Raw genomic sequence first — 15770 nt, forward strand, 5'->3', positions numbered from 1 at the left:
TTACATACACCATACAAGGGTGTCACACAAATGTAATGAAAATAGTAGATCTACAAGCTCACAGGCGGTGTGAGCTTGTAGATCGGTTATTTTCACTATTTTAAATCATTTAAAAAATGTATAACAGAAAGGGAACGGTTTTGGACATGCAAGGTTTCCACCCGACAGTGACGATACAAGTGAGTAACATGCAAAAGAGTAACAGTCACAAAGGTGCATTTAGACATCCATCCTAACATTAATAAGTGAAGAAGAAGCCAATATAGTAATAGGCTCTATTCACAGCAGCCATATTATGAAGACATTCACAGGTGTTACCAATGATACTAATGAAGGCTCTGTTCCATTCTGGTCAAACAGAGTCAGGGTGCTGATATTGTGCATGTTGGCTCACTGGAAACACTCTGTTACACCAGTGGGTCTACAGTTGGGGTCCAGGGACCCTCATGGGCTTCCAAATGGCCCCTTACAGGTGTGTAACTCTGAGAGTCTACAAATGGAACCAAATGGACCCTTACGGGTCCATTTGGTTCCATTTGTACACTCTCAGGGTTATGGGGGTCGTGGAAACCACTGTGCTACACTAAATGGAACAGAGCCTTCATTAGTATCATTGGTAACACATGGGAAGGAAGTGATAATATGGCTGCTGTGCATAGAGCCTATAATGAAAACAAGTGACTATTAAACAATGAAACGATGATAACAGTGATATGCATCGGTTAGCGGGTTCGTCACCTGTCACCGGGCTGCTGTCGTTGCTGTCGGCGCAGTGACAGATGTCGGCCGCGCACACGTCCACGAACGAGGTCAGGTCCAGCACGTCCGCGCAGCCGCTGAACGCCGGATTCGAGAACAGCTGCTCACACACGGGCTTCTGTACAGCAGGACAGGAGAGAAGATATACTTGAGACCAAGTTAAAGGCAGGGTTTAGCGATATGTTCGGGGTTAAAATATGCGTTAACCCATTCAATCCGGGGGACGCATCTGTGTCATTTTAGATGTCTTTGGCTATTCAAAAATAGCAGATATACAAGCTCATAGCGCAGCACAGAGTGCCGCGCTATGAGCTTGTAGATCTGTGAAATCGTGAAAATGTGTGCAAATCTTTGAATATATATATTTATTTATTATATTTATTAAAGCGAAAAATTGTAACTCAACAGTTTTTGGAAAAAAACGTATGTTGCTATATCAGTGGTTCTCAAAGTTTTTCATGTCAAGGACCCCCAATGTATTTGGTCGCGGACCCCCCATCTCAAAATATGTTGTTCCAGGGACCCCCCAGAAGCAAAGATTTGAGTTCAAATGTTTGCTTTAGAAAATATATACTATACTAGATTTGCACAAATGTTCACGATTTTTCAAAAATAGCAGATCTACAAGCACATTTTGAGCTTGGTGCCAATACTTTTGTACTTTTACTCAAGTGAATTTTTATTACCGGACTTTAACTTTCTACATTGCAGTATTGATACTTTTACTTAAGTACAAAATGAGAGTACTTTTCCCACCACTGGTTTACCTTGTTTTGTAAGTAAGTCACTCTGGATAAGAGCGTCTTCTAAATACCTATATTGTAAATCGTTGCTGTGCGGGAGAAACCAGCTAACTCCATTTTGACGCTTTTGCATTTTTTTTCCATAAATCAGGGCCATTGAACACCTTACGTCTGTGTGTTGTTCAAAAATATTGAACCAATGAAAAGCATTAAAAAGCGCTACTGACAAAACCAGCCTCTAACTTTCTGCTAAACCAGGTAACTCCACCAAAGGCGGGGGTGGAGCTAGCTGGTTTTGCTGACTCCAGGCTCCACCCCCCTTTGACCTCCAACCTCATTGTGAGCTTGGAGGTCCATTCAGCTGTTCTTATCAATGACGAACAAAACCTCCTACAGTAACTCCACTTTTTTTCATTTCCTGAAAAATGAACATTTTGGAGCTAGCTGGTTCCTGCCGGACAGCAGAGAAATAGTTAATTGTAGGCCTACCATGTTGTCGCAGCTCTTTGTCGGAGGTAGCATGAAGTCAGAGCAGCTCTCAGTGGGACCGTTGACTCTCTGCATGTTACCGTAGTCTGAGGGGGTCAGCCTGGCACCTATTGGGACATTAAAAAAAGGTTGAAATGTTACCCTACGGCATGCAGTTCTCAATGTGGGGTGCGGGGAACCCCAAGGGTCCACAAGGTGGTTCCAGGGGGGGGGCTCCCCAGCCAAATTGATAGTTGGGAACCAAATAGGCTCATATGCACAGCAGCCATATTGGGAATGAATTGGGCCTCTTCCTTACTTCCTTCACAGGTGTTACCAATAATAATTAATAATTAAGGCTCTGTTAGTGTGGCATAGTGGTTGTCTTATTTTCAAGGACCCCCATAACTCTGAGAGTGTACAAATGGAACCAAATGGACCCTTACGGGTCCATTTGGTTCCATTTGTACACTCTCAGAGTTACACACCCACCATAAGGGGCCATTTGGGAACCAAAATGGAGTGTTTCTAGTGAGCCAACATGCACGATATCAGCACCCTGACCAGAATGGAACAGAGCCTTCATTAGTATCATTGGTAACACCTGTGAAGGAAGCAAGAAGAGGCCCAATTTTTTTCCAATATGGCTGCTATGCATAGAGCCTATTGACCCTTATAGTGTCTGTAACTGAGAGAGCGTACAGATGAACTGAAACACAAGAGCTGGTTCCAAGCCTGACACACACACACGCGCACGCGCACACACACACACACACACACACACACGCACACACGCACACACGCACACACGCACACACACACACACACACACACACACACACACACTGTACATTCATAAATGAAAAGGTTACCATTTCTGTAGAACTCGCCGTAGAGCTGGGCTCCGTTGAAGTCGCCACACAGGCCACAGGTTTGGTTCTTGTACTTTGCGTCGAGCTCCACCTGCATTGGTGGACAGCAACAAAGCACATCTACTTCAGCACTGTACATGGTTTGAGTATCCGTACTTTACTTGAGTATTTTTGTACTTGTTGCATACTTTCACTCCACTACATTTAAAAAACAGATATTGTACTTTTGACTCCATACATACATTTCTTGGAGTGGGAAAAACGTGCATTATGAATACAACACTTTGTATGTGTACGCGGCCTTCATACCTAGATTTTTCAGGCTGCTACAAAATCCAGGGTCAAAAACCTGATGACTGGATTTTATTATAATAATAATCATCTTTATTTGTATAGCGCTTTTTAAAAACAAGTTTACAAAGTGCTTCACAACACAACCCACAACTGGGTCCCCGATTTATATTGTAAAATCAATGTTAATTTAACTCTGAGAGTGTACAAATGGAACCAAATGGACCCGTTAGGGTCCATTTGGTTTTTAACTATCCATCATTTAGCTGGGGACCCCTGGGGGTCCCCGGAGAACCAATGCCCTATATCCAAGAATAGAGATGCTGGGGTTGAAGTCGTTAATCGTAACGGAGGCAAAGGTTTGCCATAATGGTGCTATTGATTTGAAGTGCTACTCACCAGGAAAGAGTCCTTCTGGTTCCAGTACGCTACCAGCCCCAGCTTGGCTTTGATTTTGATGTAGGAGACTGTCTGTTCAATGAGGACTCCTAGATCACTGTATGGAAGGATGATCCTACACACAAAACAGATTAGATTATTATGATGATGATGATGATCATGATGGTGATTATTATTATAGGGCCCCAAGCACTTGTATTTGTTAGTTTTACTGGGGGGCAAGCATGAAGTGCGTATAGGCACCCTATTGTATTTGGTTGTATTATTACTAGAGGTTGGGCCACTACGTGGCCCTCACACATAAAACGCGCCGCCGATCTGACCGATATGCCCATATATGTATCAGAGGCACCCAGGGGACGCATCCTATTTGTTTCATTATTTGTTTCAGATGAATCAAAAATGGCACATATAAATATTTTTCACTGACCAACATACATCTGTTACATTTGACCTCACACTGTCTATCTACTGTGATTAATAATAAAGGCAGAAGTTGACACATTTAATAAACAGCGTAATATAATTGAAAAGTGTTTTTGACATACAAGTGACTGAAGCGACATGACATATTTCTCTACCAACGCTTACCAGCGTAACCAAATGAAGTGTCTTGAAAAATGTAACTCCAGCCAGTGCCACTCCACGTGCACCGGAGTGCTGCATGTCTACCCAACCCAGCAAGACAAGCAGGGTTTCTACAACAGCATGACCTTATCAACCTATTATTAGAACACAAACACCCCAAACTAGATATTGAACTTGATGTTCAGATATGGAACAAGATAGAGAAGGGGGGAGGGGGGCGGATTTTTTTGGCCGACATATTTTTTTTGTTTCCTTGTCGTGCAACCTTCGTCATCATAGCTTGGTTTTCTTCTCTTAAGAGAGGAAAAGATGGAAGAAGATAGCGAGGAAAGGGGCAATTGTTTTGGCAAATGTAGTTTCCTTGTCGTCCAGACTATGGTAATCATGACATCTTGGATTTGACCAGAAGACAAAGACAAACTGCTTCCTTTAGTTACGTGCCAGTTATCTGCCAGTGTATATACAGTAGATATAGAGAGGGGACATTTTTTAACAATTTATTTCCTTCCTTGTGACGCACCTCCACCATCACTGTTTGGTTTTCTTCTGGTAAAGATGGAACCAGATAGAGAGAGAGAGGGGAAATGCAGTTTCCTTGTCATCCACCCTCCAACATTGTTTGGTTTTGTTCCCTATTCGTTACCTTCAAACTGTGACTTATTAATCGGTGCCAGTTGCCTTCTCTTGCAGTTATATAACAACAGTTATCATTTATTGAGTTATATTACAGCAGTTAAAAGGAAGAACAGTCTTTATTCATTAAAAGGCAACTAAACTGCCAGCATATTTAGATAGTCAAATTTGGCCGCGGACCCCAGTCTGAAAATGTTTTGTGCCAGGGACCCAGAGAAGAGAAGAGTTGTGTTAAGAAATTCTAAATGATTAAAAAATGATTAAAAAATCATTTTTGAAAAAAATCTAAAGCTCGAGCTTGTACATCTGCTATTTTTGAATAGCCAACAATTTCCCAGTTTTAATGGGATAATTGTGGCATATGGTCCAATTCTATTCTGCGTTTGGGTCTTTTCAGGACAGTAAGTGCTACCGTCACATGCTACATGAGCAAAAAAGGCCACTTCGCTGCAAAGGTGAGTGGGTGCGGTCATACGTTTATTTTCAGAGGACGTGCAGGTATTCTCGATGATGAGAAAGTCTTATCTCATCCAGATAAGGCCTTATCTTGAGGAGAAAGTCTTACACCATGCATAGTTATGGTAATTGAACAATGGGAAAATTAAGGTGAGCGTGAACGTACATGATGAGTTATTAGATACTGCAGGGTGTGACAGAATTGAAAGGAATGCAGTGTCACGACTATAGTTTGATGCAAAGTGCACGAAACGTTGATCGGCGGTGAGCCAACTTTAAGGTGATTGTGGACCTTGAGGCTATACGGATCGAGGTGGATTATGACTTTGTGGTGTTATTATAGTTTCTATTTTTTTTTCTATCTTTCTATTTTTGGAACATTGGTATTGTTGATTGGAAATTAGTTACATGAATTGATGTGTTTGAATACTTGGGCAAGGTGTATTTTTAAGTTAAATTACAGAAGGATAGACGTAATAAACTTAGGTTTCAGTCGATACCTTTTTTTTTTTCAGTAAAAAAAAAAGACAGGCCAACATGTTTTGATGAATTCAGTATGAAACGACTGGAAGAAAGACTAAACTGAACTAATAACTAAATTGTTATTATTGGACACTTTGAAACACTTTCTCTCGATTGATGAAAATCTTCTTTACTTGTCCACTTGTGCCCCACTTTGCCTTGGTAGCAAACAGCTCCTTCTGAAGGCTGGATCACCCATAGGCCGTAGGGGGTTACCTTCTATGGTATATGGGTACATTTTGACCCTTAACACCACAGATGTCACTATTTTTTGTAAAATTTTGACCATTTTTAAAGGAAGTATTTTATTTTTGGAAGTGTGTTCTAATATTAGTCTATTAACCCACACAAAGCCTTGGCAGCACATCACCCCTAACCGTAAACAACTGCACTGGCTTCCTGTTCAATTCTGCATCCATTACAAACTCCTCCTTCTCACCTACAAATGTCAAAACGTCCTCGCTCCACAGTACCTCTCAAGCCTACTCCATAAACCGACTCTGTCACGGACCCTGCGGTCCACAGACTTGGACCTCCTCTCTGATTCCAAGGCAAACAAGCGAAGCATCGGGGACAGAGCCTTCAGTGTGGCAGCCCCCACCCTGTGGAATTCCTTCCCAATCGGGATTCGCCATGCTCCAACACTGGACTCTTTTAAAGCTGCCTCGAAAAGACACCTATTCTCTCAGGCTTCTGGCATATAGTTGTTTGTTGTTTTGTTTGTTCATTTGTCTGTTAGTTGTTCATTGTTTTTGATGTAAAGCGTCCTTGGGTTTATGAAAGGCGCTATTATAAGCTATTATTATGTATTATTATTATTATTATTATTATTATTATTATTATTATAGCTAGATAACATAATTATCCATTGTCTTCATTATAGGAAATGTAATGAGTGAATTCTAACATTTTTATAATTGAAAACGAGCTATATTGAGAGATGAAACCCTAACCCTAACCCAAAATAATATTTTAAAAAGTGTTTACATGGATATGAAAGAGGTGGAGGAAAAAAATAGTATTTTGGGCTGGGTTAAATCACGGGTCAAATTTGACCGGCTAACACCAACAGTGTCAGCAGGTTTCTAACACAATGCAAGGGTTAAGCACATAATCACACCTTTTCGTGTTTTTGGTCCTATGGTAACTGTTCGGTTCGGTTGAAAGTGGGAGTGGGGGGGGGGGGACATCAACTTGAGGTCGCCCTGGGGAACCAGACAGGGTTAATCCGAGCCTGACCTTCTCAACAGGTTTTTCCTGAATAAAGGCAGCTATTAGCAAACATTGCTTGTATCTGTCTTGTTGTTCTGGATGTCCTGATGTCCCTCACCTGATAACGTGATGTTGCAACGTCTAAACTTATAAATGCAAATGAGGCACTTGAACTTGAACTTGAGGTCACCCTGGGGCACCAGACAGGGTTAATCGGGGGCTGACTTCTCAACAGGTTTTTCCTGCACCACACTTCATACACCCTGACTACACTTTATACATAATTTAACCCCTGCATTAGACCACAGACCACCGTAACTCTGAGAGTGAATTCATGAAGATTTGTTTGATGTTGTCGCATTCCTAAGCCAATAATTAAATTATTGGCAATTTTGTATGTGGGGTCATCAATCATCATCAATCAAATCAATCACATTTTGATTGATTTGATTGTCTCCAGTAGAAGACTCTTGTCATCAAATTTTTGGCTTAGGAATGCGACAAAAACTAAAACATCTCCATGAATTCAAGGTTTCCACGGGGTGTGATAGAAAATAAGTATTTCTTTGGGTGAACTACTCATCAGGTAAGCTAATCATGTGGGGACCCCCCAAAAAACATTTGGGGACACCCCTGAGTCCCGACCCATAGTTTGAAAACCACTGGTCTATCCAACCCAGCAAGACAAGCAAGGTTTCTACACCAGCATGACTTTAGCAAACATACAATGAGCGCACAAACGCTATTAGGAGTAAAATAAAGTTTTACTCCTAATAGCCCCAAGCTACAGTATCTAAACTTAATGTTCAGAGATAGAACGAGACAGAGAGAGGGAGGACATAGTTTGGTGTTCTTCTGTTAAGAGAGGAAATGATGGAAGAAGATAGAGAGGGGGGGATTTTTGGCAAATGTAGTTTCCCTGTCATCCCAATCTCCACCATCATTTGGCTTTCTTCCTCATATCTTCACTATCCCTTCCCCTCAAACTGTGACATATATTTTTTTAAATTTTGGAATTGTTTTTAATTGATGAAATGTAGTGGAATGTTGATGAAGACTTGAAAATATTCACTCGCAACCCATAAAAATTGGTCCGCGACCCAAACATGGGTCCCGACCCACTGTTTCGGAAACAGTGCATAATATACGTGGGATGCATAGCAAGTGTTACCAGTGGTGAGAAGTAACTAAGTACATTTACTCAAGTACTGTACTTAAGTACAATTTTTGGTACTTTTACTTCTACTCCACTACATCTCAGAGGCAAATATTGTACGTTTACTCCACTACAATTATTTGAACTTTAGTTACTAGTTACTTTGCAGATATACATTATTACATTATAAGACATACATGAATCACTTTAGCCTTATTTTATAACTATGCTATTTGAAAATAGCCAATCTACTATTTTCAAACATTTTAGTACTTTTACTGTTGGTACTTTAAGTACATTTTGATACCAATACTTTTGCACTTTTACTCAAGTCAATTTTGAATTCGGGACTTTTACTTGCAACAGAGTACTTCTACATTGCAGTTTTGATACTTTTACTTAAGTAAAACATTTGAGTACTTTTATTGAGTTGTGCTTCTGGTTGTGTGACTTACGCCTTCCCGTCGACGACGACAGAGCCGTTGGAGAGCTCCACCACGGCGCCATCTAGCTTCATGACGATGCCACTGATGGCGGGCGAGCCGTCGAGCACGCCGCGTCGCACCTGCACGTTGAAGTCGCTATAGGCGGCGCTGCAGAGCGACGTTAGCACGTGGTTGCAGGTGGACGGCAGCTGGAACACGTCTCCGTCGAACGTCTTGTAGTGGAAGTTGCCCCAGGTGCTGCAAACGCGGTCGTTATGGACGGGATTCAAATCTGTGCACGACAACGGACAATTTTGTATAGTTTGTCTAGAGCAGTGGTTCTCAAACTTTTCAGGCCGTGACCCCCCCAAATAATCATATTTGAACTTGGGACCCCCCCCCAGCACTGCAGCCACATTGGAAAGAAATTGGGCCTCTTCCTTCACAGGTTTTACCAATGATACCAATTAAGGCTCTGTTCCATTAGTGTAGCACAATGGACCCCATAACTCTGAGAGTGTACAAATGGACCCGTAAGGGTCCATTTGGTTCCATTTGTACACTCTCAGAGTTACACACCCGTAAGGGGCCATTTTAAACCCCCTCAAGGAACGAAGAGGGTCCCTGGACCACACCTTGAGACCCACTGGTGTAGCAGTGTGTTTCCAGTGAGAACAACATGCACAGCATCAGCACCCTGACTCTGTTTGACCAGAATGGAACAGAGCCTTCATTAGTATCATTGGTAACACCTGTGTAGGAAGTATGGAAGAGGCCCAATTTCTTTCCAATATGGCTGCTGTGCATGGAGCCTATTGTAGGAGTTGAGGCATTGCATTTAGTTTGACACATACAAGATGTGTGTTGTTAAAATGTTTCAAAAATATATATTTTCTTAAATTCAAGATTTTTGGAGAATAGCCTATCTACAAGCTCACAACACGTCGTGATGCGAAGCATTGTGAGCTTGTAGATCGGCTATTTTCAAATAGTGGACACCCTGGAACCCCCTCAAGGACCCTACTTTCAGAACCACTGGCCTAGATAATGACTCATTCAATGGCCACATAACAATAGGCTCTATGCACAGCAGCCATTTTGGATAGAAATTGGGCCTCTTCTTACTTCCTTCACAGGTGTTACCAATGATACTAATTAAGGCTCTGTTCCATTCGGGTCAAACAGAGTCAGGGTACTGTTGTGCATTTTAAAAGGTGTGTAACTCTGAGAGTGTACAAATGGAACCAAATGGACCCGTTCATTAGTATCATTGGCAAAACCTGTGAAGGAAGTAAGAAGAGGCCCTATAGAGTGTTTGGTTCAGTAACAGGGGTCACCCCATCTCTCCAGCTCTGCAGTAAACAGAAAATACATTTTGTGTACAAATGGAATAAAATGGACACCTCAGGTCCATGTGGTTCCATTGTGTACACTCTCAGAGCTATACGGGGTCTTGAAATAATAAAAGAAAGAAAAAGTACACAGCATATTTTGAAATATGGGCCCCTTTTAACAATGTGTGGACACCCCCGGGACTAGTATCTGCATTGGGCGGCTCACCTGCTAGGTCTGGCATCGGGGACAGAGAAGGGATGACGGTTACCATGGACATTGAGGCATCTGTTGAGAAAGATCACAGGACAACGTCTGTTCATAAGCCGAGCGTTAACCACTTTCAACCTGCCGTCAAATGTTTGTCAAAGATTTTCAAAAATGTCTATAATGACCAGTGGCGTAGCCAGGAATTAAGCAGTAGGTAGGCCTGGCAAAAATCATAGTGGGCACAGTGTGTGCGCACTATATATTTTTATTTTTGCCTATCTGCACATGATTTACTATAGCACAATGAATTTGTATTGGTTGAGTAGATAATAGGCAGGTTGTCATCTCCTTATCAGTAAGAAATGACACCCACTGCCTAATTTAGCAGCTTAACAGTGTGAATTTGAATGCAGTGATTGCTGTCCACATTATGTTATTTTAGTTGAAAATGGCTTAAGTTTGAGATTAAAAAAATATTTCTTTTTTTTTGGGGTGGACACAAAAAACAAATGGGTGGGCCCAGGCCTACCTATATGCCCACCCGTGGCTATGCCCCTGATAATGACAGATCTGCAAGCTTGTGGATCAGCTATTTTCACATGACCCTAGCTGTCATAGGCCTACTTCTAGATAAGCTATTTTCACATGACAAGGTATCCTGCAAATAAGTGGGTTGATTAAGCGCTTCTCTGTATACCTACCCAGTAATAATCGTTAAAGATTTTGTAAGTGATCGTGTTTTATTAAAATAAGTGTTGAATAGCACTATTGTGATGGTAATCATTGCTGTAGAGTGTTTGTTCAGTAACAGAGGTCTCCCTGAGGGGTTTACAACATAGGCTATATGTTGTAATTATAGGCATAATATAGCCTAATTTTGGTGACTCGTAAAGTAACATGCTCATTAGTATGTAGCAGGAGATTTGTGGTATTGCATATCTACAATTGTATCAGGTGAAGACAACAAGACAGCTATAGAAATTATTGCTATTAGCTGCCGTAATACTGTGAAAATAGAACAATATGCATTCAATCCTCAGTTTTTTGTTTGTTTTTTAAGACAACGGATTAATGGAGTGTATGTGGTGTGGTCAGACAACGAAACAATAGGCTCTATGCACAGCAGCCATATTATCACTTCCTTCACAGGTGTTACCAATGATACTAATGAAGGCTTTGTTCCATTTAGTGTAGCACAGTGGTTTCCACGACCCCCATAACTCTGAGAGTGTACAAATGGAACCAAATGGACCCTTACGGGTCCATTTGGTTCCATTTGTACACTCTCAGAGTTACACACCTGTAAGGGGCCATTTGGAAGCCCATGAGGGTCCCTGGACCCCAACTTTAGACCCACTGGTGTAGCAGAGTGTTTCCAGTGAGCCAACATGCACAATATCAGCACCCTGACTCTGTTTGACCAGAATGGAACAGAGCCTTCATTAGTATCATTGGTAACACCTGTGAATGTCTTCATAATATGGCTGCTGTGAATAGAGCCTATTAAAGTCAACGGCATGCGAGGGACCACAGTGCAAAAATGGTGCAGGAAAAGAGCAAAAACAGATGGCTCGTCAGTTGAGAGAAATGAAGTGTTTCAAAGTGTCCAATAATGACAACAACAACAACAACAATAACGCTCCACAATCATAATCCATGGAAACCCTTGATCCACAAGCCTGGGGGTCCGCAATACCCATCAGACCTCCAACCAAAAAAAAGGTCAGGTGCCTTCACATAAAAACTATAGGGCATCGCAGTTGCGGCCACTTCCGGGTTCCACTGCAAAATACTCAATGCATTTTTCCCATTGACATTTCCAAAAATATTTATATCAATTAATTTATGCCTAGAATCAAGCCATCCAGGGTCCTGGTGAATCATGACCATTAAACATTTTTTTCCTGTGATTTATTTTATTTTATATTTAATTATATGATATACTATGTTTAATAAATACCCTTTGTTTTGCCGTTTTCACTTTTTTTTTCTCACAGAATCAAACGTTTTATGGTCATGATTCACCAGGACCCTGGATAGCTTGATTCTAGGCTTACATTAATTGATATAAATATTTTTGGAAATGTCAATGGGAAAAATGCATTGAGTATTTTGCAGTGGAACCAGGAAGTGGGCGGGAACTGCGATGCCCTATTGTGACACTGCATTCAATTAAAATCCTGGCATGCCATGTGCATATTTCTGTGATGACTCTCAAGCAGTGGTGGAAAAAGAACTCTGATATTTTACTTAAGTAAAAGTATCAATACTCCGTTACAAAAACTCAGGAATTCAAAATTTACTTCAGTAAAAGTACAAAAGTATTGGCATCAAAATGTACTTAAAGTACCAGTAGTAAAAGTACTAAAATGTTTGAAAATAGCCAATCTACAAGCTCACAACGCGTCACATGTGAGCTTGTAGATCTGCTATTTTCAAATAGCCTAAAATATGGCTAAAGTGGTTAATGTATGTTTTATAATATTTTAATTGATAATAGCAAAGTAACTAACTAACTAAAACTAACTTTCAAATAATTGTGGTGGAGTAAAAGTACAATATTTGCCTCTGAGATGTAGTGGAGTAGAAGAAGAAAATTACCTCAAAACTTTACTTAAGTACATGTACTTAGTTACTTTACACCACTGCTCTCAAGTTTATTGTTTTCCTTGTAGCCTGTAATTAGCATACCGGCATACCTTTGTTGTGATTTTTTCATCCTAGATTTCCGTGACAGTCCATCAACATGTGGTTTTCTTTTAACCACCACCAATCAATCAAATCAAATGTGTGTGTAGCGTGTGGTGTGTGTGTGTGTGTGTGTGTGTGTGTGTGTGTGTGTGTGTGTGTGTGTGTGTGTGTGTGTGTGTGTGTGTGTGTGTGTGTGTGTGTGTGTGTGTGTGTGTGCGTGCGTGCGTGCGTGCGTGCGTGCGTGCGTGCGTGCGTGCGTGCGTGCGTGCGTGTGTGCGTGTGTGTGTGTGTCTTATTTTCCATTGTTCCATTGGCATACCTTACTTTCTCATCAACACAGAATACCTGTTAACCTCATGGAAGCCACAACTATTGAAGCTGTCTCGCCAAACCAAACAAAATGGTTTTAGCTGGTATAAAACTCCCTCCTGTCCTTAAAAAGATACCTGGCTAATAAGCCTTATGCGCTTTAATACATTATAATTGCCCTGTATAACAAAAAAAATAATAATTAAAAACACCTTAAATATTTGATAGTTCATTTTTCACTCAAAGGCAACAACGCCAGTTGCACGTTGATGATGTCATTTGTCCATAGGGTCCAGCCCTATGGAGTGCATGTGCAAATACAAACGTGCATGTGCAAATACAAACGTACACCACTGAACGCACACGCATTCAGTGGTGTAAAGTAACTAAGTACATATACTGTACTTAAGTACGATTTTGAGGTATTTTTACTTTACTGGAGTATTTCCAGTTTTCAGTACTTTTAATTCTACCCCATTACATCTCAGAGGCAAATTTTGTACTTTTACTCCACTACAATTATTTGAAAACTTGAGTTACTAGTTAGTTACTTTGTAGATTTTGATTATTACTACAAAACATACATTAACCACTTCAGCCCTATATACATTCCGGCCACTTGAAAATAGCCGATCTACAAGCTCACAATGCGTCGCGATGCGACGCATTGTGAGCTTGTAGAACTGATATTTTCAAAAGATTTGTATACATTTTAAAAGTTAAATGGGACACTCCTCATAATGAGTAGTTCCCCCCCCCCCCCCCCCCCCCCCGGCTACAAATTGTTTAAAATTGTGTTGCAGATTCCATAGACTTGTTTGACAGCATCGTCAGTCCATGTTGGATTCGTGTTCATGTGCATTCTCAGACGTTTAACCACTTCCAAACCGTCAATACTTTAGTAAACTTGACCTTTCACTCTGTACTTGATCTGCTCTTTTTTTCCCTCTCCACACCAAACCTCTTTGCCGAAAATAGCAGATCGACAAGCTCAAAACGCCTCACGCTGCGAGGCGCTGCGCTCGTGTACATCTGCTATTTTCGGCTAATGTTCTCCTCAGAATAGGGATTCTAGGGTTCAAGTAGTTAACCCATTGAGACCTGAAGCCGATTCTACATGTCTCCTAAAAATCCCAACAGTATTCTGAAAAACGTATGTTTCTATATCAGTGGTGCTCATTTTCACGATTTTTCACATTTTCACACATTTTCACGATTTTTCTAAAATAGCAGATCTACAAGCTATGAGCTTGTAGATCTGCTATTTTTGAATAGCCCAAAGTGAAAAATAATGCTTTTTAGCTCAAATCTAAAAATGACACAGTTCCAGGTCTTAATGGGTCAATGTAAAATAAATATCCTATCACACAAAGATTTGGCGGCCCAACTGTAGTAACTCTGAAGGGTCCCAGACCCCCTGAAGACCCATATGCTCTGTGATAGCCATATGGTGTATAATACGCACCCTCTCACCTTTGCAACTAAGTGGCCCTTCTGCGATGGAAGCTACTCTCTGTACTGATACGACTCAATTATTGAAATCCCAAACTGAATACATTTGGACCCGATGCCACATTTAATGCTGTGTTTTTTCAATTATTTTTTTCATTTATTATGTCAAATGTTTGGGGAAAATGAAAAAAAATAATACACAAATTGAATTAAAGAAAGAAAAAAACACGGCCCCTCACGCATTAGAAGGACAATATCAGTCATTTGAATCAGGGATACACATTATACCCAATCAAGAGAGAGAACCCATTCACCAGCTTCAATTTTGCATCACGTCTAACTGCACTTGGATCGGAAGAAAATGTTGGCATCCTGACCTGAAAAATATGTTTCTGCTCCTCGTGTGAAAGACAATCTGCCTCATCTACTCAAGCATCCATTCATCATATTTGACATCATACTAAAGGCTCAATAACAGTGTTGCCAGATTTTGTGGGAGAAACAAGCTAAATGAGTTGATATAGCATCAAAAAGTAGTTTTAGCGTTTGAACCCATATCCGTCGCCTATTTGAAAGTAGCAAATCTACAAAGCTTGTAGATTTGCTATTTTCAACCAAAAAATCTTGAATCATTTTAAAATATTTTAAATACACAAATCTTGTATTAAAAAAATAAAAAATCAAATGGGGGTCCGCGGACAACAACATATTAATTTGGGGGTCCTTAACATGAAAATGTTTGAGAAAACAACCTTAGACAGCAAGCCCAAATAAGCAACTACACTTATAGAAACAATCCCCCCCCCAAAAAAAAAACGCAACCCGCGAATACTAATATTTACAAACGACTTGTAAGAATAAAAAAAAAATGTTATAAAACGCGGACATGGCAATCCGCCGCTGTGACTGGACTGTGTAGTAGTAGTACGTACCGATGAGTGGGGTAGCAAGCAGAGTGGCCGACAGGGTTAGCCACAGCAGCCGGATGCTGGTAGCCATGCCTGGCTGCAGACGGGGAGAAGGAGAAGTCATCTCTCACGTTCCACAGGGAGGTGTGAAGAAAGTGGAAGGCAAGGCCACATGCTTTATACTTTCTGGGATGTGGGCAGGTCACAGCCAGATGTCGCCATGTCCTGCCCTATAACTTCCTTGTTCCTTGGAAAAAACATTTTTTTTGGAATTTGCAACATCTTTAAGCTCTTGCAGGTTCGGCTGGTAGCAAAGCACACACACCCACACACACACACACACA

General features: G+C 40.9%; 1 protein-coding gene across 1 annotated transcript in view; it reads right to left on the reverse strand.

Annotated features, from left to right (window-relative positions):
• LOC311038025 (mucin-5AC-like) overlaps positions 1-15565 on the reverse strand; it is a 63363-nt gene extending 47798 nt beyond the window's left edge. Inside the window, exons 1-7 of the mRNA XM_084047320.1 lie at positions 15451-15565; positions 10085-10144; positions 8555-8816; positions 3533-3647; positions 2843-2933; positions 1992-2098; positions 739-877 (exon numbers count right to left, since the gene is read on the reverse strand). Coding sequence (XP_083903446.1) covers positions 739-877; positions 1992-2098; positions 2843-2933; positions 3533-3647; positions 8555-8816; positions 10085-10144; positions 15451-15550 — 874 coding nt within the window. The 5' untranslated portion in view covers positions 15551-15565. The remainder of the gene's footprint in view (positions 1-738; positions 878-1991; positions 2099-2842; positions 2934-3532; positions 3648-8554; positions 8817-10084; positions 10145-15450) is intronic.
• Positions 15566-15770: the final 205 nt, after the last annotated feature.

This window comes from Gymnoscopelus microlampas (genome assembly GCF_963454915.1).
Source record: "Gymnoscopelus microlampas genome assembly, chromosome: 21".
NCBI classification, from domain to species: Eukaryota; Metazoa; Chordata; class Actinopteri; order Myctophiformes; family Myctophidae; genus Gymnoscopelus; species Gymnoscopelus microlampas.